At 36.9% G+C, this 27,717-nt stretch overlaps 1 protein-coding gene across 2 annotated transcripts in view; it reads right to left on the bottom strand.

Annotated features, from left to right (window-relative positions):
- The window catches only part of Tpk1 (thiamin pyrophosphokinase 1), a 320,733-nt gene that overhangs the window by 111,809 nt on the left and 181,207 nt on the right, over positions 1-27,717 (bottom strand). For both annotated transcript variants that reach the window (XM_021189978.1, XM_029535392.1), the window contains one exon: positions 26,803-26,949. In XM_021189978.1, coding sequence (XP_021045637.1) covers positions 26,803-26,949 — 147 coding nt within the window. The remainder of the gene's footprint in view (positions 1-26,802; positions 26,950-27,717) is intronic.

Raw genomic sequence — 27,717 nt, forward strand, 5'->3', positions numbered from 1 at the left:
GTTCTATTCTCCATATGAATGGTTGCATGTAAATGCACTGGGGAAGTTGTAGGAGCATGTGTGTACATGGTCTTCTTTAAAACAGGCCAATACCTAGCAGAAGAATCTATTCCCTTCCATCCCTGGAGATTCTCAAAGCTTCTTCCATTACTGCTCCTATAATGTCCTTCCCATGCCTGCTTACTTCAGCTTAGCATGTATCTTCATATTTAAAGTCCTCAAGCCCAAATACATAGCTAAAGCCCAGAACAGAAATATCTACATTTCAAGTTAATAATGTTTATATAGCAGCGCAAGTCACTTTATAAAAATGCATTTATAATGCTTCTATTTCTCTATAAATATACACATTATTGAAAAAAAGGCCTATGTAAGTCCATAAAGATATACAAGGGAGCTGTTCATTAGAAAGTAAATTTGTGGAAGTATATGATGCTGAAATGGCTTTTAAAAAATAGCTGTACAGAGAAGAACATGGGTCAACCTTAAAAGTATAATATCAAGTGAAAAGTGCAGATATAACACAGGATCTTCATACACACTGCTAAGCAAACAAGTCAGCCTCTGCATAACTGCATATCATAATATTCATATTACATGCATTCCAAAATTAAGTAAAGCTATAGGAACACTTCACAGACCAGCCCTCCCCCCCTCCCAGGAGTATGGAGAACACAAGGAACAACTAGAACTTTAAGATATACTGCCTAGGTACTGTATATATACATGACATTAAAGGTCTGTCTAAACTTACACAATTGTTGCATCTTATTTTATACAATAAAATTCATTTGCAAGGCTAAAAGAATCGAGGAAAGAATGCAGACTATGAAAAATATTATTTTTTTCATATGAAAATTATATGAAACAATCTCATTGAGAGTAATGAAAAGTGGAAGAATAATTATGATGATGATGATGATGATGATGATGATGATGATGATGAGCCCATGGCAAAAGCAAACACAAGTACATAAGATTTTTAGCTGGCATGGCTGTTTCCTCATTTGAGTACTGCTAAAAAATTTTTTTATTTATCATTTATTTATTTTTCCAATTAACAATTTTAGTACCTCTCTATAAACATTTTGGAATTAAATGAATGGCAGTATGAAAACAAGGTTCAATACTGTTGAAATAACCCAGGGGAACCTAACAGATTCTTCCATATAAAGGAGTAGTGTTGGAGATACTAATTATAAGTCATGCCTTCATTAATAGAGATGCAAGTATACCAACAATAGAAATATAAGCATCCAATATACAGAAATTTTATAAATATGTGTATCCTTATAGACTAACCGATACTTATATGCTTTTTTCCTGAGCTGCAGTTGTAATAAAGAAACCCAGTTCTTGGTTTCTACAATGAACTCCAATGAAAGGAAGAGAGCACTAAGGAGAAATGACTGATTCTAAGATACTGATAGGGGATATACAAAATGAGCTAAGATCATCTTGTAGTAGAAAGTAAGAAAACACACACACACACACACACACACACACACACACACACACACACACACTTATGAGGTTATGCCAAAAGCCAAGTATAATTCGAACAGGCAAGAAAAATAGTGTTTGGGTTACAGGTCAAAGCATAAAGTATATATCAGACAGACAAGAGCATGTAACTACATTTCACATGAGGAAAAGGTGAATAAAGTCCAAGTAAGTGATGTAATTACGTGAAGTGAATCCCTTTTCTCCAGTGTCTGGTGTAAACAGAAACTTTCTTCCAAAAAGTAGAGTAAGAAAAAGAGAGGAGAGGAAAGAAGCAAGGAGAAGAAAAAACAGGTAACAAAGGATGGAAAGTAGGGAGGGAATAAAAGGTGCTTAATTGTAGATAAATAGACTTTATCACTTAGTCAATAAAGCATTTGCTGCACAAGTCTAAAGACTGATGTTTCATGGAACCCAAGTGTGGTAACTACCTGTAAACCTAGGGTTCAGGCGGAGGAGAAAGTAGATCTCTGAGGGAATTAGCTAGTTAGACTAGTGGGCTCTAGATTCAGCTAAATCATGATAAATAAAGTGGAGAGCAAGCATGGAAGATTTTAGATAGCAATATCAGGTCTCAACATGTACATGTACACAAATGTACCTGCACATATACATGTGTCCACATATATGTGAACATGTATGTACACATATATGCATACCATGCACACATAAACATTTCACTAGGGATAGAACTTAAGAATTAAGTATGTCCATCTGTTGGACAAATCAGCTTAAGTTAATTTAAGGAAATATGCCAAATTACTAATTATTGTTAATAATTAATGGGAAACTAGGTGATCAGAGTGGGGTCATAAATTAGAATTATACTATCAGGTCAAGATAGTCTGCAAATTTAAAGCTGTTCTGAAAATAGGCCCAGTAAAGCATATAATTAGACATAAATTCATTAGGATAAAGGTAAAAGCATTTAAACAAAACAAAAATAAGTTTTTTCTTAAATAAAATTAGAAATAAATGAGCAGAAAAAAGTTTATACAAATCACATTAAGGATAATGGATTGTGTTACTAAGTGATAAACTGTTCTACCAACACAGAAGAGGAAAGGCCAGCTACTCAAGATGAAAGATGGGCAGTTCATGGAACAAGGACCATGAACAGCATTTAATGTGCTCAGCCTCATTTATAAGGACACGAAGGCACATTAACACTACACTGGGGTATTCTTTCTCCTCATCTCCTTGGTTGGTTACACTGAGTGTCAGCAGGAGCCTGTTTGTAGTTTACCAATCTCTTTGCATAACACTGTGGGGCATCTGGAATTCTCCCTTACTCCTGCATCAGGTGTGGGAAAAATAAAAATGGCTGTTCCTTAGAGCTGAAAAAGTCCCCTCACTGAACAAAAACTACAAAAGGACAAAAGCATGACTATTCATTGTAGTCAAAGTGATCACAGAACTGAGCCAAGCCCGTGAAATTGTAGGATCAATGGGGTGTATTAGAGAGCAGAATTAATTCACACTCACACGGATGACCCATTTGGACTGACTTGACAACGGAACATATTAAAGAGCAAAGAGACTTTTCAAAAAACTGTCACAAAATAATTGAAACTATGCATGCAAATAAATATAATTTTAATTAATAGTCCTCACAGTGACAAAATTAAGTCAAAATTACAATATAAAATATAAGACCATAAAATTTATAAAGCAAACTTAAATTGAAACTCTGAACCACTGGACTACACAAGAGTTTCTGAGTACAATATTGTAACCTTGGTCCACTGTAGAACAGATCAAGCTTTATAAAAATTAAATGTTCTGTCCTCTGGGATGTCATTTCTTCCAAGTTATGAACAGGAAGTATAAACACAAGCAAATAAAAACTAGCTTTTTTCTACTAAATCAAGTTAGTAACAGCAAAAATCCTCCTTAAAGCCTCTATTATAGACTATTTCTTTTTTAAATTTTTTTTTTTAAATAAATTTTGGAAATTACATACATTAGTAATTTTTTTTACATCATTTTCATGCCTGCATTTCCCCCATTCTCCTCCCATGGTCCTTGCCAACTTCCCACTCACGTTAAAAGTGTTCCTGCTTTAATTGCTATTATATAAAACCTCCTGAGGACTCAATTTCTTAAGGACAGTTTCAGTTTTCTGGTGCTCTGATAAAGAAAGCATCATGACCAACAGCAACTTGTGGAGAGAGGAGTTTACTTCCTCTTACAATTCTCCTGTCATCCTAAATTGCTGAGGGAGGTCAGGGCAGTCACTGAAAGCAGAACTGAAGCCGAATCCGTGGAGGGCTGCTGCGTCCGGGCACCCAGCCTTCTTTCTTATAGAAGCCAGCACCACCTGCCCAGACATGGCACTGCTCATTGTGTGCTGCAGCATCTCACATCAGTTGTTAATTAGGACAACACCCCACAGATTTGCCTACAGGACAGTCTTATGGAGATATTTTCTCAACTGAGGTTCACTCCTTCCAGATATTTCTAGATTTGTGCCAAGTTGACAAAAACCGAACAAGCAAAGACCCTTAAGCCTCAGCCAGTGGTCATGATAAAAGGATTCATGTGGCAGTTTGAATATTCTCCTGCTGGCCAAAGGAACACTCCTTTGAACAGCAATAAGGACACTAGAACAACTAAATGCAATACATCACATAAGCTTACATTCAGGAGATTTGGAAAAATACCCAAACAATGGATGGAAGCTAAAGTTTTCTGGGAAATCATTTTATTGTTTTGAAAACAAACAAACAAATAAACAACAAAACAAACCTGTAAGTAAATGGGGAATCAGTGATGTCTCCTGACTTTAGCAAAACTAGATGTCAAAACAAAACAAAACAAACAAAAAAACTACCTTCTGAAATGAAGAAAGCTTCTTTGTGCAAAAGTATTTTGGACAGTTAGTTGAACAAAAATGGTAGAACTGAAAGTTTGAGTTGGGTAGTGAGACAGATATATAGATGTCAACAACTGTCATCAATGGATATGGAATGTCTATAAGAACAACAGGAACAGACATCATCATGCAATATCATCTACTTCAGAAGCATCCCCTTCCCCCTGTAAATACTTTAACTGTCACAATCACAGCTTAAAACCAACTACCCATTAGGGAAATACATGGTCTCTGGTGATTATTAAAAGACACTGTCTCATGTAAACAGTTTAAATTGTGAAAACCCCCACAGAGCAACTGACACTAGAAATAAAAGGAGAAGAACCACAAAGAAATAAAAGAAAAGGGAAGGTGGAGAAAGAGGTCATGTAAAACAAATGGAGAAAGCAACAACCACAAGCCCCTGGAAAGCATCCTCCATCAGCCGGCTGCTGTACATGACTCTTACTTCATCTCTGTTCAAATAAAAATCGCAAAACATTTTAAAATGGTAGAGAAAATATGAATATTCTATGCTATTTTATGAAACAATGATTTTGTACATTTCAAAATATTCAAATAACTTAAATATTTAAAAAACAAATAATTTTTAAATTAAATTTTAAATGATTTTTGTCAACTTGGCACAAATCTAGGTATCAAATAATGAAATTAGATTGATAATGGCAATGTGTTTGTGGTTTTAAAAATACCTTTCTCTTTGTATGTAAAAGGTGTCTTACAAGCGGAGCCTCGCTGCACTCACCTCAAATTTCTAGTAATCTAAAGGTCAAGGCAGGAAGATCGTAAGTACAAGGCCATCCTAGGTTTGAAAGTGAGACACTCAATAAAAACAGTAAACGAATTAATAATATAAAACAAGGCTGGAACTATAGGTCAATGATAGACCTGTGCAAAGCCTTAGGTTTATTCAGAATACCAAAAAAGTCATGAAAAATAGGAATAAAATACACATACTGAAAATACAAAATATAAAATGAAAATATAAAAGAGACTATGTACAATATATCAGGTAGTATATTAGGATGCCTTTCTGTGTGTGTATAAAGGTCAGAAGGCAATCTTGATGTTCTTCCTCGCCTTCTACCTTGTTTGAAACAGTGTCTCTTGTCACCAGTACATTTGCTAAGCTAGCTTACCTACATGATTCTAGGAATTCTCTCATCTCTGCCTCCCAGCTCCCTGCAGGATCACAGGGATTACACATGTCTGCTACCATGTCAGCTTTACATGGCTGCTGGAGATGTAAAATTAAGTCCTCATATTTGCACAGCAAGCACATCACCCCCTGAGTAATCTTCTGGCTATAGAATGTCTTCATTTTAAAAAATAATTTATTTTTGATTATGTGTACACAAGTTCGTCTGTGTATTGGTATGTGTACATGACAGCAATGGTGTGAGGGGCCCCTGGGGTTGAAGTTATAGATAGTTGTGAGCTACCTCACCCTCATCCTGAGATTCTAACTGAAACTCAGAAAGACAGAATATTATTAACCTCTGAGCTATCTCTCCAGCACCACTAGATAATCTTATGTAAAGAGGGAAAGGAATCCTAGGGGTAAGTGGCAAATAGCAATGAAGAATGATTATGGTGATGGTAAAGCAAGTCCAAACTGAATAGCCAGCCAAACTGGCCATTAACTAAATATGTGAATCAGCTATTAACCTACCTTCCCCACATGAAGCTGAAAGGAAAGGAAACCAAATCCAAAACCAAAAATCAAAACCTACAATGTTACATAGTTACCATAGACTTTATTGAGTTTCAGGATCTATGTCAATTTTTGCTACAACAATGCTCAAACTTTCCACTCAGAACCAGAAAGGAACATTAATACTGCTTGACAAGAAGCATCCAAACTACTGATAACAGTGTACTCACATACATAAAATAAAGAAAAAAATCTTTAAAAATAATTAAAACATCCCCTAACTAAGAAGGCACAGGATCACATACATCACATGCTTCATACATCAACTCAATAATGCCCATTCTCTTAACTTCCTATCTCCATGTTCTCTCAGTGCTTGCTGTCACTTGAGACAGGCTCTTACTCTGTGCTTTACTTCACATTCATGAGGATCCTGCATCAACCTCACAAGTGCTGAGATTACAGGCCTGAGCCACCACACCTAACTTAACTAATGCTTCTAAATGCTTTCCCTCTTTTGATGGCAATACCTCTCCAACATTTTTGTTTCCATATCTATGTAACACACACATACATGCACACACACACCCACCCACCCCTCCAAATTTTTTATTTTTCATTATGTGTATGTGTGAGAATGTGCATTTGAGTACACATGTTCATGTGAGAGGCCAGATATGGGCACTGGATTCTCTGGAGCTGGAAGTTGTAGGCATAAGTTCTACGTGGCCCAACACACATGCTGTGAAACAAACTTGGGTCCTGTGCAAGAACATTTCATTGTCGAGCCATCTCTTCAGTCCCTATAGATAGGCTGTTTCTGTATCAACTGAGAAGAACATGTGCTTTTGGGATATTAATTCAATTTTAAAGTAAAAGCATTATCATTAAAAGTGAGTAGGGTTAAGATCTCTAGCATTATTAATAAGTTTTTACTTTCACATAAATATTTTTGTATCAAGTACAAAGTTAAAGTTCAGTACAGAAATTTGTTTTAAAGGAAGTGTATATTATAGATAAGGGATTTTTAGAAATGAAGCTTCCATGTAGCCTGCTTGATGACATGAGACACTGTGCTACTCTCAATGTCCTGTGGCCATACTTTACAACACTCCAAATATCCTAGGAGTGAGGCCGCTGAGCACGGGAGCGTCCCAGGGCAGAAGTATTTATATCTGAGCTGTTAGTTCAATGAACTGATGAGGATCTTCCCATTGACTTCTGTGGATGTCCAATCCCTCTGGGCTTCTCTCATGTAAAGCAGATTTCAGGGGGACTGTTTTCTCAGAGCAGGGTAGTGAAGTAGCTACAATGATAGAAGGATCCATGAGCAGCAATTTCTAGTAGAGCTCATATCTGTACATTAATAGCTATATAAAAGTTCCTGTGCTTCAGTTTTTCTCCAGTGAAACTGGGATAGTCATATCTATATCATGATTCTGTGGGGACTTACTGTAATCGATAATAATAATAATAATAATAATAATAATAATAATAATAATTAATAATAGTAAAAGAAACCATTTGAGGTAATATAAGCACTCAACATGTTTGGCACATGTAGAATCTCAGTCAGCATGAGCCATGTCATCATTTTTGCCTTTATTGAATGAACCTCACTGATCTTCCAATTTGATCACCAGTGATTACTTACAAACCACACTTTTAAATATCTATGAATAGAGATGAATCCCTATTATGTACTTGGAGTAATGAGGGACATTTGTCTGATATGGCCAATTCCTAAATGAAAGACTATATGTAGTTCAGAGCTTACATAACTTCATAGGAAAGAACTTTACAAATTACTGTCAGAATAGTCATATTCAGGACACAATGACTATAGGTTTTAGCATGATATGTGGGCTTGTCTTCCATAATGTCCATATCACCCAGGAGACAGCAGGCCTCCTACAGTCTCCTGACATTACCTTGTCAGTGCCCACTTTCAGTAGGTCCTGTTGCTTAATTTGCATTTGTTCTGCCTCCTCTACTATTAGTAAGCCCACATCACTGGTCTACTTCTAGGCCTGATATGGAAGGACTCCTCCACAAATTCTTCCCAAGCTTTTCTGGGGCATATTACTCAATGGTTCTCTGGATCTCTATAAAACTCTCTATTTTACTGAATTAGTTTTATCTTATAACATTGATCTATTTAATAAAGACTATCTTAGCTCTTTTAGGAAAACGCATTCATGATCAATCTAGTAAAATAGTCAATAAAAATAAGTCCCAACTAATGTGTTGGCTGAATGTCTATATGAAAATGTTCATTTTCCTATTTTTGATTGGCTCTCTGCCCGTACAAAACTGTACAATGTGAAATTTTTTTAAAAAATGAAGGTCTACTCACAACCGTTTAATTACTACTATCAACATTCCAGAATACCCACTTGTCAGGAGTAATAGAAGAATGACTCAGGAGAAAAACCAATCCTTTTCCACTGTACCCTGAACAACATTTCTGTATGCTAAACTTGCTTGATAAAATAAGACTCCATGCCTTCCACTCTCTCATCTTTTGAGGGTGTCTGATAGGGGTGAAATGGGCTTCTTGGAATGGAATGTGTTAATTTTGGGTTCTCCATCTCCATGCCTGTGTCCAAATAGAAGGAATCTGATTCGTCATCACCACTGTGTGAGCTATAACAGAAAGCTGTTCCTTCATGACAAGAACATTGATTGCATCTACCCTACCTCCCTGTCAAAACATATTTACAAAACACAAATGCTAGTGTGGAAGCCTTGTTTTCTGATATCAAAGCAGCAAATGTCATTGCAGATCAAATTTGTTTCATGCAATTACATGATTAAACCGTTTCTTTTAACGGGCATGGCATCATACAAATCTCACACATTATGCTCTTGGACAAAGAAGTGCCATGGAGAAAGGCAAAGGTTGAGCCTGAAACAGTTACATGTCCTTTATAAATTATGACTGATAGAATAATCCCTAGAAAGACTGGGTTCTAAGTGGCTCATCCTTGAAATGACATCATGTATTTTGTATAAGATTGCTTCAAGAATAAAAAGATTCTTAAAAAACAAACAAACAGCATATGTATAAAGAAATGTATATAGAACACAAAAATATTTTTCAAACCTCGATATTATGAATCCAAAGCATTATGTAGTCTAAACTTTTATCATGTTACTTCAAAAAGCTATTTCAACATATAGTTAGGATATAATATATTGGGGTTCCTCCACATTGTGGAGTACTAAGTCCACAATGAAGGAATAACAATGATGTTTACTATTGGTCTCTAAGCTGTATTAGCAAAAGAGGAAGAAATAAGTAGACAATTTTTTTTTGTTATTTTCTTTATTTACATTTCAAATGCTATCCCGAAAGTTCACTATACCCCACCCCCACCCCTGCTCCCCTACCCACCCACTCCCATTACTTGGCCCTGGCCTTCCCTTGTGCTGGGTCATATAAAGTTTACAAGACCAAGGGGCCTCTCTTCCCAATGATGGCCGATTAGGCCATCTTCTGCTACATATGCAGCTAGAGACACGAGCTCAGGGGGTACTGGTTAGTTCATATTGTTGTTNCACCTACAGGGTTGCAGCCCCTTACAACTCCTTGGGTACTTTCTCTAGCTCCTCCATTGGGGACCCTGTGTTCCATTCAATAGCTGACTGTGAGCATCTACTTCTGTTTGCCAGGCACTGGCATAGCCTCACAAGTGGCCGCTATATCAGGGTCCCTTCAGCAGAATCTTTCTGGCATGTGCAATAGTATCTGGGTTTGGTGGCTGATGATGGGGTGGATTCCCGGATGGGGTAGTCTCTGGATAGTCCATCCTTTCATCTTAGCTCTAAATTTTGAGTAGACAAAATTTTATATGTTCTCAGAAATATTCATATACATAATCTGTTTTAGTTTTGTTTATACTTTTTATGAGTCTGGAAGATCCTGGAAGAAAATGGTAGTCATCGTGGGATCAGGAAAGAAAGCCATCTCCCGAACAAACAACTCTAATAATATAAGTATTTAAAAATAATAAATGAAACAAAATCCTGTAATACTAAATAAACTGTAACAAATGAGCCTAATTATATGTTAATAGCAAAATCCTGAATGAAAATAACAACAAGAATTATTTCAAGTGGAAAAATTCAAAATACTGTATTCCCAGTGGATGTAAAGACAAGAATACCTGAACAGGCACCCTAAACTCACTTAGTTTTCTGGTTGTAGCACTACCAGATGATAATTGTAAAAACAGTTGCTATACATTATGATAAATCATAGACAGGTCATTTCAAACCACAAGGATCTTTGGTTAGAGAAACAAGAATATAAAATAAAAATAAATTTAAACAATGGACTAAAGTTGAAATCGAACTATCAAAATTAGCTCATGATTTATATATGCATTCTTACACACACACACACACACACACACACACACACACACATACACACACACACACACACATGCATGCCTTTTGGGGGGGTCATTTTAGCCCTGCTCACTAAAAGTCTAGCGGTAAAGCTAGCATAGTAAGATTGATTATGTTGAAGTATTTAGTGTAACAACATGTCTATTTTTTTTCAAAAATTCATAAAAAGAAGATACATCAGCTCACATAGATAGGGGTTCAGGAACAGTCTTCTACCTGACTGAAGATCCCTTAACTTCATGACGGGGTGAAATTAATCCTTTTAATATAAACTGCTCCTTATATTTTGAATTTTGACTTTTTCTTGGGCTCTCAACACGTGGCAAGTATCATGCTATAATGTTATACATGCAATGGAATGAAGAAGCAGAAACACAGAGTCTGCGGGTAAGTCAAGAACTCTGGGGGGGAAACCACTGATAGTCTTTGGTGTATTTTGTGCGTAACTACAAAGTTCAGTGGTTTGGGAGTTTTAAATGCATTTTCAAATATTTCCAAATTACAATGAACTTTTGAAGTCAGACCCCATTCTAGGCTGAGATCCGTCTTCATAGAGTAAAATGCTTAAGATATTAAAATAGTTCATTGGTGATTATTGTTTGCTGTATTATACTACATATGTTACATACATATAGGTGACTGCATGTCATACTTCTTTGTTGATAATTCTATATGCAGTGCATACTTAAAAGTATCTACTTTGTTTTAGCTATTTAATTAAGTTTTAAGTATTGAGTATTAGAGCAAAGGCAGAACATCTGGTGAACTTCCAGAGAGTTCACAGGGTTTTTTCTGTGTAGAGCTCTCATGCAAGAAAGAGCGCAAGGTATTATATGCTTGCTTAAAGTGGGCCTCTTAGGACAATCAAGGAGACACTGATGAAGCGACTTTATAAACTGAAAGTGTTGTACAATTCCAAAAATACTGTTATTTATTTTGCAACTTTTTGGATATTTAGGCTACTTTGTAAACTGTATGTGAGAGTCAAGTGCTTTCAGTAGCTTACTATAGTAAATTCATTCCATCTTCAACATTCAGACTATCCTGAAGACTTAATATTAGATATTTAGATATTTAGACTTAATATTAGATATTAGATTGTAAATAAGGATATTTACAATCTTCTTCAGGAGACCAGCTAGAAGTGGGACACCGAAGTTACTTTATAGCAGCCAGTTTTTCTTCCATACTTCTTACTCCTGAATGAATGTGGCGCTCCTGTACAACTTGTTTGCTGTCTTTGGGTCATTTCATAAAAGATCATTTTTGCAAGTTAAAAGCCTTACTGAACAAGACTGACAGTCTCAAGCTTGACCCATGGGAATCAAGGAGTACAGAGCAAACTGACTCCCGAAATTGTCCTCTAACCTGTCCATGGTGCAGGGGCTCCATGCACCAGCACTAACCTTCCCTTGTACACCATGGGATCCATTTACTAGCACTGAAATTCCCATGTGTAACACGGAACCCATGCACTAGCACTGACCAATTAATGTGCAACACGGAATCCAATGCACTAGCACTGACCTTCCTATGTGCACCAGGGGATCCACACACCAGCACTGATTTTTCCATGTGCACCAGTGGATCCACACACCAGCACTGACCTTCATATGTGCACCAGGGGATTCATGCAATTACATCCATTTACTTGTCACACATACAATAATAATATATTAAATTATTAAAAAAACTAACCTTTCTCTATATACTTGCACCAAGAACTGAAATCCAAATAGTTTCCTCCTTTTAACCAGTGACCTTGTCTTTTCCCCTTTGATTTAAAATGGATTTTTCTCACATAATATACCTTGATCAATGTTTCCTTTCCCTTTGCTCTTTCCATTCCATCTCCATCTCCCCTCCCATCTGGATCTCCTCCCTTTCGGCCTCTCATTAGATAGCAAAGAGGCTTCTAGGGATGAGAATAAAGAAAAAAACATAGTAAAATAAGACAAGAACACACCAAAAACAGACAAAACAAACAAACAAGAAAAAGAGCCCAAGAAAAGGCACAAGAAACAAAGACCCACTCATTTGCACACTCAGAAATCCCATAAAAACACTAAACTGGAAGCCATTATACACACACACAAACACACACACACACACACACACACACACACACACACACACACACACACACACGTGCATGCAAAGAACCTGTACAGTTAGAAAAAAAGAAGAAAAATATAAATAAAATGAATTTTAAAAGATAAAATTAAAGGGGTAGGTGAGGGTAGATATTATGATGCAAGAAACTTCCAAAGAAGCCACTGATTAATTTTCTGTTAGCCATCAATTGCTGGGCGTGTGGCCTACCCTGAAGACCAGCTTGTTTACCCAGTGGGACTCCCTTGAAAGAAACTACATTTTCATTTGCAAGGTTATCAGTTGGTGATAGCTTCTGGGTTATGGATGGAGGAGTGCATCCACTTCTCTGAGCTCAGACCTGTGAAGGCCCTGTGTATGCTGCCTCATTTCTGAGTTAGTATGTGCTTCCATCCTGTTGATTTAAAAGACTTTGTTTCCTCAGTGTCCTTTATCCTGTCTGGCTCTTAAATTCTTTTTACCCTCTCCCAAATATATTTATTTTTAATCGCTTTACACCCCGATTGCAGCCTCCCTTCCCCTCCCCCCATTACACTCTCCCATTCTCTTTAGGGAGGGTGAAGCCCCCTCTGAGTACCACCTCACCCTGAGACACCCAGCTCCTGCAGAACTAGGCATATCCTCTCTTGCTGATACCTAACCAGGCAGTCCAGGTAGGGGCAAGGGATCCAATAGCAGCTAACAGAGTAACAGACAGCCCCTGCTCCAATTGTTAGGGGGCCCATTTGAAGACCAAGCAGCATATCTGCTAAAGACATGTAGGGGGTCTAGGTCCAGCCCTTTCATGGTTTTGGTTGGTTGTTCAGTCTCTATGAGACCCCATGGGCTTAGGTTAATTGACTGTGGCTCTTTAATTCTTTTTGTTTCATTTTTTATAGGGTCCCTGAATCCTGAAGAGAGGTTTTTGATAGAGACAACCCACTTTGGGCTGAGTGTTCTAAAGACTCTTACCCTCTCCATAGTGTCTGATTATGAGTCTCTGTATTTGTTCCCATCTACTGCAGGAGGCAGCTTCTCTGATATTAGCTAAGCAAGGCATTATTCTCTAAGGATAACAGATTGCCATCAAGAGTCATTTTACTGTTATAGTTTTTGTTTTTTTAGAACAGTAGTATTTGATTTCGCCATCATCTGTGTAGTTCTTTTATCACTGAGAATTGTTTTGTCTATCCTGAAGACTTTTGTTTTTCATATGAAGTTGAGAATTGCTTTTTCCATGTTTGCGAATAATTGAGTAGGAATTTTGATGTGGATTGCATTGAATCTGTAGACCTCTTTTGGTAAGATGGCCATTTTCACTATGCTAATCTTATCAATTCATGAGCCCTGGGAAATCTTTCCATCTTCTGAGGTCTTCTATTTCCCCTTTTCAGGCATTTGAAATTCTTGTACAGATGTTCTACTGGCTTGGTAAGAGTTACCCCAAGATATTTTATATTATTTGAGGCTGTTGTGAAGGGTGTTGTTCCCTAATGTCTTTCTCAGCCTATTTATCACTTGTGTTTAGGAAGGCTCCTGATTTGTTTGAGTAGGTTCACTTTGCTGAAGTTGTTTATCAGCTCTAGGAGTTCTCTGGTGGAATATTGGGGGTCACTTATATATACTCTAATAACATCTGCAAACAGTGATATATTCATATGTAGACATTCAATTTGACCAGCAACTTTTATTGAAGGTGCTTCTTCTCCTGCCTTCCAGTGTGTATTTCTGGTTTCTTTATCAAAAAATTACATGTTTGCACATGTGCAGATTTATGTCTGGGTCTTCAAATTGATTCAACTGATCAGCATGTCTTTGTGCCAATACATTGCTGTTTTTATTTCTGTGACTCTGTAGTACAACTTAAAGTTGGAGATGGTGATACCTACAAGTAGTTCTTTTAACATTCAGCATTGTTTGAGCTATTCTGTTTTTGTTGTTTCTTTGTTATATGCATGTTTCCATTTCAAGGTGAAAAATGTCCTTTTAAGACTTGTGTTGAACTGTGTTGGAATTTTGATGGGGGTTGCATTGAGTTTGTAGATTGCTTTTTGGAGGATGGCTACTTTTACTATATCAATCCTACCATGAGAGATCTTTCTATCTTCAATATCTTCAAGGTTTTATAATTCTTTTACTTGCTTGGTTAGAGTTAGCCCAAGAAAGTTTATATTATTTGAAGGTATTGTAAAAGGTGTTGTTACCCTGACTTTCTCCAGTTCATTTGTTATTATATGTAAGAGGGCTACTGATTTTTGTGAGTTAATTTTGTATCCTGTTACTTTGCTGAAAGTGTTTATCAGTTATATGAAAAAAAAAAACTATAAAGGATTAAACACTACTTCTGAAAGTCATGTAAAATATAGGTTTTCAAAAGACACAATAAACTCTCCAACAGACCTGAGGTATGGGATGTTTGCCTTTTCTTCCATTAAAAAAGCAATAGAAGAACTGAGCTTATTGAGGGAGTAGATATGTACTTGCATGTTACATGTGCCATGCATGTATGTAGGTGGGTGGGGAGTCACTTTCTTCTAGAATGAATGCTGAATTTGAATGTGTATTTTCTTCTCTTCCACATACAAGTTTATTTGTTTAACCCCCTACCATATTCTTTACTCTGTGTTGTAGTCATTTTTGAAGTAAATGAAACTGAACTGCTTCGAAACTCAAAGGTGCAAACACTTAATTGGCTGAGAAGTAGAACATCTGAGCTGGAGCTTCGGGGGAGCTTTTTATATAGAAAATCTCACTCTGCCAATCTTCCTTCCAGAGGCTCATTTCATTCTCCTGCTGGTAATACTTAAATCCCTTCACAGTTCATTGAGACTGGTTTGGCAACCTTTTGTTTTCAATCAAAGAAAGATGCTGAAGCAATGTTCAACTGAGCTATGTATATGTGACACAGTGCCCTTATGTCCTTGCTGCCAAGGACGATGGCTCTGTGTGTGTGTGTTTGTGTGTGTGTGTGTGTGTGTGTGTAGCTGACATCTCACAGTCAATATCCCCATACTTTACACAGAATTGGATTACGATAAATTATGATGACAGCACTCAGACACAAGCTGATGCCACTGCTTCTGCTGTTTCACCTGCACACAGTCCCTCATGGGTTTCATCAAGTATCCAATACTGATTCTCTGTCACTCATGGTTGAAAATCAGAGGACAATATTCAAATAAGTTTTTATACAGTTTCCATGGAGATAGAATTTTATATTTCCTCATTGCTTCAGAATCACTGAGGGATTGCTGTAAGGTTTTGCTGATGGGTGTCTTTCTATAAACCTTTTTAGTAAAAGACTTCTTTAAGGTCAAAGAACTTTTAATGGTGGAGGTAAGTGGCAGGAAGCAGTAGTGTGTTCCATTCTTTGCCCCCCAGGACACTGCATACCCACACTGCTTTAAAACCTCCCACTGGTACAACCATTACCCACATGTAACACACTGCAGCCATGATCTTCCAACAAATTAGGAAGATAGAAGGCAAATGGAAAACTAGTTGAATTAAGTGAAGTCTGACTCCCAACCCGAGGGAGTTAGACCTACTTATGAGTCAATATGCAACACCTTGACTGTAGGCACAATCCACTTAAGATTACCTAAATCTTTCATTTCTTTGTATTCTGCCAATATCAGGTAAGGCAATTCTGATCATTGTTATTTCAGTTTTGATAGAAATGGAGGTAATTATATGTTTTTAATGAATTGGACATTAAAAGCACTTATCAGAATATTTTTCTTTTATAGTTAGATTATTGGAAACCTAGAGGAGTAAAAATCTAAAAAGTGCTATGTCTAAGTACTTTTCTTTGTTAAAAATTGTGTATTGTGGACTGGAAAGATGGCTCAATGGTTAAGAGCACTGGCTGCTCTTCCAGAGGTCCTGAGTTCAATTCCCAGCAACAACATGGTGGCTCACAATCATCTGTAATGGAATCCAATGCCCTCTTCTGGTCTGAGTGAAGACAGATATAGTGTACTCATATACATAAAGTAAAAATAGCTTTAAAAGAAATTGTGTATTGTAAACTTGTCCCTGACATGACACCATCAGACCACGAGGGCTCTTCCCTGGTTGATGAGGATGTAAACAGGCACTGGGAGCACAGATATCCCTTCTGGCATGTGGACACAATAAAAATGAAAAGAAATCCATGAAATTAAATTTGCCAACACCCTGATGTTCAGCTGTCGAGCCCCAACAGCTGTAAGAAATAAGATTCTGTTATTTAAAAGCCAACCACTTTATGGTACTGTCACAGAGCCAGAGTGGATTATGATACAAAATTATAAAACTAATCCAGATGAAGGAGACCTAGTAGAGTTTGTTTGCAAGCACTGTTTGTAAGTTTCAAAATTTCAGCAGAGCTTAAAAAGAGTGAAATGCAGAAAGATTTTTTTCTAAGCAAAGTCTAACTTTACACAAACAGAGAAAAGATTATCAACAGCCATTTTGAAAGATAATCAATGGAACACTTTTCTCCAGACTTGAAAAGGACATTAGAAGATCTGATTCTGCACCCAAGGATGGTCAGGGAACACATGAAGAGGGAAGGAAGTTGCATGAAATCTGAGGAGTTAGGGGTGGAAAACAGCAGTGTAAAAGAAAGTTACGTTACTCTACCTTGGTTTCATACCCAAACTGAGTAGTCCAGTCCCTAAACACATTGTGACTCAATATCTGTGGTACTTCTTCGGCACGGTACTCCATAGGTCCATCTGTCTGCCCTTGCTCATTTTACTCTCTGTCTGGAATAATTCTCTTACAAGGCTTCAGGTACTATGTGTATAATCCATACACATGCGCTCACACTTGCACATGCATCTCTTTTATGGACTAGCTCAAGCCTAGATCAGTCACCCTTGCACTTTGCTTGTTTCCAGAAATACTGTAGTGTCTTGACACACTAGAATCAATTGGCCAGTTTCCCATTTTGATGGAAAGTTTCTAACCCAAAAGACACGCCCAGTAATCAGGTCTGTAGCCTAGGCATCAATAATACTGACTCCTCAGTGTCTCTTCAACAACAACTTTCCTGCACATGTCCCAAAGAAACACTGCTAGATTGTATTCATAGTCATGTTTACTTCTAAAAATTAATTATCATTTCTTTCTGGGATTTCTAGTGGTTCCCAACTATTAAAATTTATTATCAAATGTCATTTTTTGATAAAATTACCGCTCCCGGACCTTGGCCTACAACACAAATAGCTTCCTGGGATTGCAACTGCACCTGGCTGCTCCTGCCCTTACAGCTGTAGCACCTAGTGTGCTGCCTTATGTTCTCCAAAGTACCACATTAAATATCTATTCATTATATTTTATAATTTTCTATTATGTTGGAGTTCAGATATCATTTCATCTGGGAGACTATCCATGAATCACTACCAACTCCATGTCCAATCTGGGTTAGATCTTTTCTTTAAGCTATCCTTAATTTGCTCGGTACTTGGTCACACTGTTTCAGAATTTCAGTATGTATCTCCCTGTTCCTTCCACTCTGAAGATAGTGTTGGTACCATCTCTGCTTTTTGTACTCAGTACTGCATGGAGTACTATGACATAACAGGCTGTTGGTGCTTTATTCTACAAATCAACAAAACAACACATACAAAATAAACACTTTAGGTGTGTGGTATTATTCTTTTTTGTGGTATTATTCTTATTTGAAGAAAATTAGTTTAATGAAGCATAATAAAACCATAAAGAGAAAATTTCTCTATTAACTTAAAGAAGACGCTGAAATATCTAGAGAAATAAGGGATTCTATAGCTCTGAAATGTGATTGTCCGATTTCACATTAAAATACAAGGATTTCAAATAACACTTTAAAACTGGCATACAAAATAATAGGTTAGGCTATTGTATTAATGTTTAAACATCTTAGTGAAGAAAAGGGACCTAAGAGGACAGAGGAAGGAGGACAAGAAAAGAAATGACTTCTGAAATTTTTCTGGAAAGCCCAGGGATGATTGACAGAGGAAAACAATCTGGCATCTTCACACTTTCCACTGGGGAAGTTGCTGCATTGGTACAGAGGAGCAAAAGATCCAATGCAAAGTCACAAGTAAACAGTAAGGACAATGATCAGGGCATACGCAGAGCACCAAGGGTAAAGCTGCCCCGAGAATAAAAATATGGGCAGATATCGTAAGGGTAGAAATGAACATCAGTCGTTTACTTCTGAGGAGAAAGGAAGGTTGGGAAAGATCAATGGTTTTGACTATCTGTAGATATAAAGGGATTTGGAGCCCCTTTACAGTCTCTGTCAGAGTAATATTACATGTGCTGATTAGTTGTCAACCTGACACAAGGTATACGTACTCATTTGGGAAGAAGGAACCTCAATAGAGAAAATGCCACCACTACCAGACTGGCATTTTGCAATCCTGTAGAACATTTTCTTAATTTGTGATTGAAGTAGGATGGCCCATCCCACTGTGAATGGTGCCTCCCATGGATTTATGGTCCCAGGTTGTCTAACATGGTAGGCTGAGAAGTTGTGAAGAACAAGTAAGCAGTACTTCTCCATGGCATCTACCTGACTTCCCCCAATAGTGGGCTACAAACCATCAGACAAAATAAACCCTTCCTGCCAAGTTGCTTTTGGTCATGGTGTTTTATCACAACAATAGAAATCCTAACTAAGATGCCATATTTCAGTACCAATTTATATTTTTATTTAAAAAATATTACTTAAAGTGTACAAATTTATAAGGAATAAAGTGATAATTTATAACTTTTCATGTGTTCAGTGCAATGGAAAATCAATGATGGCAGCTAACAATTGCTACTTCTCAGATATTTTTTTAGAAGTATTTGATTAACATTAAATAATCACCATACTTATGAAGTACACTGTGATATTTCAATGCATGTGTAAAATATGTGCTTATCAAATATGGGTAATCAACATTTCCATCTCTTCCTCATGACCTTTTGTTTGGAACCTCCAAACTCCTCTTTCCTAGTTATTCACAAAATATATGGGCTATTGTGAAACTGTAGTTACACTGTTCTGCAGAACAACACAATTTATCACTTCCATTTATGGTTAAGTTCCTGCTATGTAACTTCCCAGCATCTTTGCTATCCATAATCTAGCCTCCAGCAATCACTATTACACACTTCAATCAACACTTTTTAATATCCTCGTAAGATGAATCATGTGGGATTTGTTTTTCTGCATCTGCTCTTTCACTCAGCATACCATACTTCAGATCTATGTCTTTTGCTGCACATGATGAGATCCTAATGCTTTGCTGGGTAAATATTAGTCACATATATGACATTTCCTGTATTTGCTATTTAGCATTCTCTGAGTACACTACATTTCTACAATTAAATGGATTACTACATATGTTGAAATTTCACTATTGCATAATTTATGCTAGATTCTAACAGACAAGGCAAAACTCAACAGTATTATAAGCATACAGCAGAAAAGAAAAAAGTGATTTTCCAAAAACAAAAATTAAAGTTGGGTGATAAATAATAAGGTTTTTAGAACTGTCTAGAATGGAAAGTTCCCAGTACCCCACTGTAAATCTTGCTGAGATTTACTTCTTTGATGTTATCAAAGATGAGACTGTGCTGAGGATATGTGTATGTGGGCACATAGACATGGGCCCTCAGTTGGCATCAGAAACTATCATGCATGCCAAATTTACCTCATGAATATTCATCTTCTTTTGATCAGACTATTAACATCTTTTTATCATATTCATTACCAGCACTGCAAATGTACATTGCACAAAATGTCAGGACTTTATACAGTAAGTAATTAATCTAGTGAGAGGGAAAATGAGAGAAAAAACCAAAGAGCAATAAAACAGAACTAAGATCATGAGGAAGGCATATTTATAACATGTTTAGAAGTTTGCTTGGCTGAGATATGAACTGGCAGAAGTCAACACTATAACATGACTCCATATCAGGTATGGGAAGCCTAAAGAGGAATCACTGGACAGGGATAGGATAATGTAAAAGGCACACCTATTAACTCCTGGACATCTCATTTTCTGGCCATAAATCTTATTAACTTGTATTACAAACTGTCATCAAACGTGGAGATAAAGGATAATTTATGCTTCATGTACAGTGCTAATATTTCTATCGCACTGGGAAGCACAGGACCAGAAAATGAGAAAGTTTGAATGGGAAACCTGGAACCATCCTGTCCACATGTGTTATATGGTAAAAGAGGTTATATGTTGACAGCAGGAATTCAGCCCAACATGGGTGTCAATCACTGGGGTCTCAGATCTAAAATACCTATAGTCTGTCACAGAAAGGTTCCTGATCATACAGCCTGAGCAGATTTTACTAAAAAATATTTTTTGAGGCAAAGAGAGAATTTGTTTTTCAAGGAAGAATAATTATGCATCATATTTTTAATTTTCCTTCTTCAAATGATAGTTCAAACATATCTATCAAAGCAAATGCTACTCTGGGGTTTCCATTCACCAAGAGATTTGACCTACACTAACTGAAACGTGCTAACATGCAAAATAAAGTGGTGCATGCTGGGAACAGAGCTTTATTCATATGCACTGGGACCTATGCTATTGAACCTTTATTTTAAAATCCTGCTTATGATGAACAAAAATACAGAAAGGAGACAAGAAAGGAGCTGTGAACTGAAATACACTAAACAATGCTAAATGAGCCCCTCACACAGCTCGGCCTTAAATGGCTAAAATAACCTTGCTCAATCACAGATGATCATTTAGTTAGATAAGCTAGTTAAATGAAAATCTCATGTGCATACTATCTGAAAGAGAGACCACCATAGAACCTATGATTGCTTGCTACAGAAGCTTTTAAAAAAATCAAAGTAAGTACACATTTAGTCCCAATGTTTAAAAGGGTCCTTGACCAATTAACATTGATATAGTAAACACACCAAATGTGTTTGTTATAAATGACATTTTTCAAACACTGAACAACTCTCATAAGATAGTTTATTCTTTTTTGATAGCTATGTCAGACAACTACAATTGTAAAAGAATGTTAAGAAGACATCTGTTCCCAAACTTAACATTCAGAATAGTTAACATTTAGGTTGATTTTAACTAGTTTTTAATATTAAAGTATTTCAATAGTAATATCATTGGATTTGTTTATATGATTGAGATTATTGCTGAATTTAGATTTTTTTGTTTAGAAAAATCCAGAAAGTAATCTTTCTTAATTTGGAATTATAGTAACAAGGAAAGATTCAGCCTTACACTGTACTCCCTATTAATGTGCAGATGTAAATCAGTGGTGTTATGCTTGTCTCGCATGTATAGGGTCCTGGAATAGATCCCAAGTAGTGCCCAGAACATAGTGTGCCTAATATTTATATTATTTGAAATCAATGTAGGTAAAACTATCAATATCACATAGGATTTTATATGTACACATAAAATATACATCTGTATGCATGTTATGTATATGAATAAATATTTGAATGTACATACACATTCAGCTACACATTGCTTATGGATAATTACCTGCCTATGGGCTATGACTTGCTTTAAGAGTTTGACAGTTCTTTCTTAGTCCATTAATTCCATAAAAGAAGATGTACTGCTGTGGAAAAAGTGTTGAGTCAGAAACCTTACAGTATAACTATATTATCTGCCTTGCTTTTTTTTTTTTTTAACAGTACTGCTATGAAGGTTAAATGAGAGATTTCATATTAAAGTATCAAAATTACCATCCTACCTAGGGTTGACTATTAATACTGATTTAAACATCATAAGTCATTCTCCATTTGATGCCACAGCACAGCAGTTTTGCTTTCTTGAACCTAAATCTACAATATTTGAAAATGTTCTCAATTAAAATTTATAATGTTTCTTTTCATGTTAAAATCATGATTATAATTACTAGTAACAATGAACAGTATCCCGTGGGAAATCTCTTCTGCATATTCCTTGCAAATATGAATATTAACCAGTGTATGCTCATACAATAACACACATATTGCATACATTATCTTATAAACATAAGTAAAACAAAAGGCCAAACAGTTCAGCTTCAAGTACTTCCATTTGAGGTTGAATAAACCTACATTTTCATTTATTTATTTCTGAGTAATATTTCTAAGAAGTATTTCTGAGAAATAGTTTTGGAATACATTGTATTAAGTTCATTTAGATTATTCACATCTCATACACACAAAAACAAAAGTGCTTAAGCACATAAAGGTCACATTGAACCATTCACAGATTAAAGCCCCGCACCCTCATTCTGCCTTTTACATCTCCGTTACTAAAATAATTTTGCCAATCTTTTACTAAACGTAAAAAATCAGGGGGCAAAGGCTAGACACTAAGACAAATCTCCCTAGAATGCAGTGGTAAAGACCACAGTCCTCATCCTCTGTTGGAACACAGAGCCAAGCCTTAACCCTCTTCAAAGGGTGTGAACCAATAAGAACATATGGCCCTGCTGCATGTAATAGTTATGTCTTAAGGATAAGGAATATTCTAATAATTTTAAGGCTGCCAACCCAGAATTACTGCAGAGAAAAAATACAGGGCATTGTGCATGGGGATGTGGGTAATCACAGTAACACAGTGTATCTAGCATGTTTACAGAATCTAGAATTCTGCTTCAATAAGCACAAGGTGACACACTGTGCTATATTCTCATAAACCATGTGGGATTAGATTCCTGAACATTCTTAGAACTGCAGTTTCTGGCAGTTCTACTGAGGCAGAATTCTGTGCTTACACGGTGCCTTCTCTTCTTGGGCCCAAGCTCTCATTCACTGGCTAACTGCATTCTTGCGCTTAAGGTGGCCATTACAGAGGAAGAATTTCTCTGGCATAGTCAGTCCACTCTACCATATGCTTTAGCTGTCTGCAAGGTAAGATAGAAAAACCTATCCAACTATATGAAATTCCCCCTTAATAAGGAAATATTCAGTTCCATAAGAGTCTGTTAGAATTGAGGCTAATTATTACTGATGACTTACAGAGAGTAGTTCACTGACAGAACATGACAGAAAATACTAAAGATGCTAAAAAAAAAAATACTAAAAGATTTCTCTAAAACACATTGTATCTGCTTAAAAATAACAGTTCTTAGAGATAATATAACAAGTTTCCATTTAAAAGACTAAACCTAAGTTTCATCTTGACAGCAGTTTCTAAATCAGTGAACCTCTCTGAGGTCTTGGGGCTGCCATATAAAACAGAGGCCCTACACATCAAGATGAATATAAACACTCTCATTGGATGATGGGAAATGACTCAACTACAACTTGCCATAACAAGCCTGAGAAGAGGTACACTTAGTGGCACATCATTTGACATCAAAGGTCCCAGTGGTATTACAATCATGAATCACACTAGTGGATGCTGCAAAAGAATCTCAGACAAAATGTCCTGTGTTGTTAATGGTCCTATGTACACTCAGAATGATGATGAAAGCATTGGACTTTCTCCTTGGGGCTTGCTTTTAACCCATGCCTCTGACAATTACCTTGGGTGGAGATTTCAGAGATATAAAATTCACAGCTTCAAACTACACAACACAGAGGAAATTGAAGTTACAAAATATAAAAGTCAACTACTATGACATATAAGAATTATTCCAGTGTGAATATAGGGCAAGCATATGAGAAAGTGTGATCAGGGGGAATGAGAGTCTCAGTGGAGGGGTTGAGTAGCCAGATGCTGCTGATGCAGAGAATGAGAGTAGGCAGAGGGCATCTGGATGAAGTCTAAAGAGACCAAGAGATAAACATTATGAAAGAGAATATTAGCAATACATATAACACGATCAGTGAATCTGTTTTTTTTTTTTATTTCAAAGGGAAAATTTATTTATGTTTTGATTAAACAATAGAATTTGGGGCTAGATAAGTACAACATCGGATTTCATACATTATGAATATTTTTAGAAAATATTTTATTTTAGTCCTATAGTTTCTGAAAAGTATGTACTTATAAATTCTACATAATATAAGATTACGATCAGTGAATCTTAATACACACAGTTGGAGTGGCAAAGGAGGAGAGAAAAGAATAGAGCAATACATGAAAACACAATGGGTGAGAGTCTTTAGGAACTCTTGGTAGACATCAATGTGGTGATGGGGAGATTCCCAAACTGCTTGCTTCAGAAAGCCCTGAACCTACCAATTACAGTGAAGATGCAGGGCATAAAATGAAAAAAAAATATTAAGAACCACTCTTCTGACATTTTTTCCAGGTACGATTCCAATAACATTTCATGCTATACCCTAAACCTGGCTGTTTGCTTATAGCAACTGTCTTCAATGGCTTTCGCATCACCTTCCCCAGGAAACCTTGACTCACTCCTGAAGAGTGTGGAAAGGTAAGCTCAGTAAAATGCCCACAGAAGACAGCATTTTCTCTTATTTGGATTGCTTTATTGCTAGGAAAAAAAAAAAAAGCTTTGATTATGTAGTAATTCTACGTAATTGCTGAATTGAGTGAATGTGAGGTTGGATGGGAAGGTGAGTTTTTCTGTGAATATTTTCCTTATTCCATGTTGCCCAAATTATTTATTTTCTCAACATATTTATCTACTAAACTTTAATCATTGCATTATTTCTATACCCTGTACCCTAAGTGTCCCCTACTGGCATGTGACAAAGCTTGGTGCCCAGGACTGTACTTTTGGGATGCAGTAGGAATGTGGAGGTGAAGTCTAGTGGGCTATGGAAGTGGAATCTGGTAGGAGGCCTTCATATCATTGAGGGTATGACCTGGAAGGTGACAGTGACCACAGGAACATGCATCCTTCTTTCCTCTCTTGTATCCCAGACAGAAAAGGGGAAGTTTTTATACCATCATGTTTTTGTTGCAATGTCCTCTGAATATACAAATCTACATGGTCAGTGGGCTAAAACTGCTACGGCTATGAGCAGCAGTAACCCTTTTTCTCAACAGCTGATGACCTCAGGAGTTGATTACAAGTGCAGATAATTGACTGCAAGAATGGTTGTGCTTATAACCAGCTCCTTCACTTCACATGAACTGGGGTCAGCGATCAAATGTAACTACTTGTCTTATTCCTCGAGGCCATGCACTGCAGCATGAAAGGCACCAAGTGCTGCAAGCCTTATGCCTAAGAGGACAGCAAGAAATCTGACACCTGAGTTCTGCTTTCCTCACATGAACCTGCAGGAAACAACCAAGCTGGGTAACAAAACACGTCAGAAACCGAAACCTGACCAAGCAACCAAAGCAGAACATGATGAACAAAGGTGTATCCATGAGACCCACTGCCTTACCCAAAGAACAAGTCTCAGTGCTGGCACAGTACAGGTAGCATGTAACAGATGAGCCAGACACAAAATAATAAATACCAAAATACAATGAGAGGAAAAATGGAATGGTCCCCTATCCTTGTAAACGCTCATGGAGAGTAATGGGAAGTACAGACTTTCTTTTTTTTTGTTTGTTTGTTTTTTGTTTTTCGAGACAGGGTTTCTCTGTACAGCCCTGGCTGTCCTGGAACTCACTTTGTAGACCAGGCTGGCCTCGAACTCAGAAATCCGCCTGCCTCTGCCTCCCAAGTGCTGGGATTAAAGGCGTGCGCCACCACCGCCCAGCTCAGACTTTCATTCAACCTTATGAAATTTGGTTCTATAGTAAGAATTTTTATTTTGTGCATTACACTGGCAGAGGAATTCTTGTTGCTTACCATTTCAAACGAGTGACATCATTTTTAGAGAATTACTTGAGGGAGCGAAATTAATAAGCAGGCAACTTATGAATAGTAAAAGCTAAAGGTTTCCTTTTAAGTGCTAAGCAAAATCAAACCCAGTTTCCAATCATAACGACAGCACTCGAAATCCACGAGGATCCCATCTGAAATACTTGCTAAGCTGTGCTTCCCTGTTGAGGCTTTTCTTGAGTGTCATTCACACTCAGGAACTCAAAATGCAGAAGTGCTAAATTTAATTCTTAGGCAATTTAATTAAAAGTTACAAGATTTTCTTTCTCTTCTGTCTGAGAAAAAACAAAACAAACAAACAAACAAACAAAAAAACCAAAACTACCAACACCCAAAACAAAACCAGAAAGCACTAACCCACAGAAATTCTGATTTTTTTTTTTTTTTTTTTTTTTTTTTTACTACCTTTGTGCTGTTCAGTCACAGGGCAGTGTTCACAAAACAAAGCAATTCTAGTAAGGGAGCTTTCTGAGAGACTGAGGCAGGCAGGGAGTCTCCTTGTACAGCAACACTGGCTCTGTGAGCAGAGTGCTGATGAGGGGCGCTGTTTACTCACAGGTTGGAGGAGGTAGATGAGAGAGTCCTTTTGGATTATTATAATTGGCACAGGAGTGATGTGAGTGGCTTGGAAAAGGGTATTCACAGATGCCATGATTTGGTCAAAACGCCCACCGAGACCTCCCAGGGTCACGATCATGTCAACCTGAGCAAGGAAAGTCAAATTAGAAGTCACAAATGTGAACAATGCAAAGACATGTAATAGTATCAAATACCCAAACAGTGCTTTCAGTATTATAACATTTGATAAGCAAAAACAAAAGCATTCATCAAATCTGCTGCTCAAAAGAGAAAACAAGTTCCTTGTTCAAGGTCACTGAGCTGGAAAGTGACAGAGCTGGATATTAATATCTACTTGATGGTAAGGTTTAGTCTGTATGCTGTGCCTGTTAACCCAGCAAAGCAGTAGGTTTCACTGTAGCACTTCATATGTTCCTTCCATGCAGATGGCTTCACTGATTTCTGACATGTCCATACAGTCAGAGGTCATAGACCAGTCATAAAGCAGAAAGGAAGGAAGCATGTAATTATGATATTGTACAAGAACCTTTCATTCATTTTAAAACTTAGAGTAATAACCAATTTATATAATATCAGTTGCTTAAAGTGGAGTAAATTTTGGTTGTAGGTTTTAAAATGTATTACAACTTAGATAACATGCAGTCTGAAAAGGTGGCAGGATTTCAGAAAATTATCCATGACATAAACACCAATAGAGCCTTTTTAGTTCTGAGAGGAATTATAAGTGGGAGCAGCCAGAGAGACTGTCCAGTGTTTTTGATTTATTTATGTAATTTATTTATTAACTTATTTTTACTTTTTCTAAGCTTTGGTAATTTGCACAATGATACATACACACACACACACACACACACACACACACACACATACACACACACACACACACACATAT

This window comes from Mus pahari, chromosome 2, assembly GCF_900095145.1.
Source record: "Mus pahari chromosome 2, PAHARI_EIJ_v1.1, whole genome shotgun sequence".
NCBI classification, from domain to species: domain Eukaryota; kingdom Metazoa; phylum Chordata; class Mammalia; order Rodentia; family Muridae; genus Mus; species Mus pahari.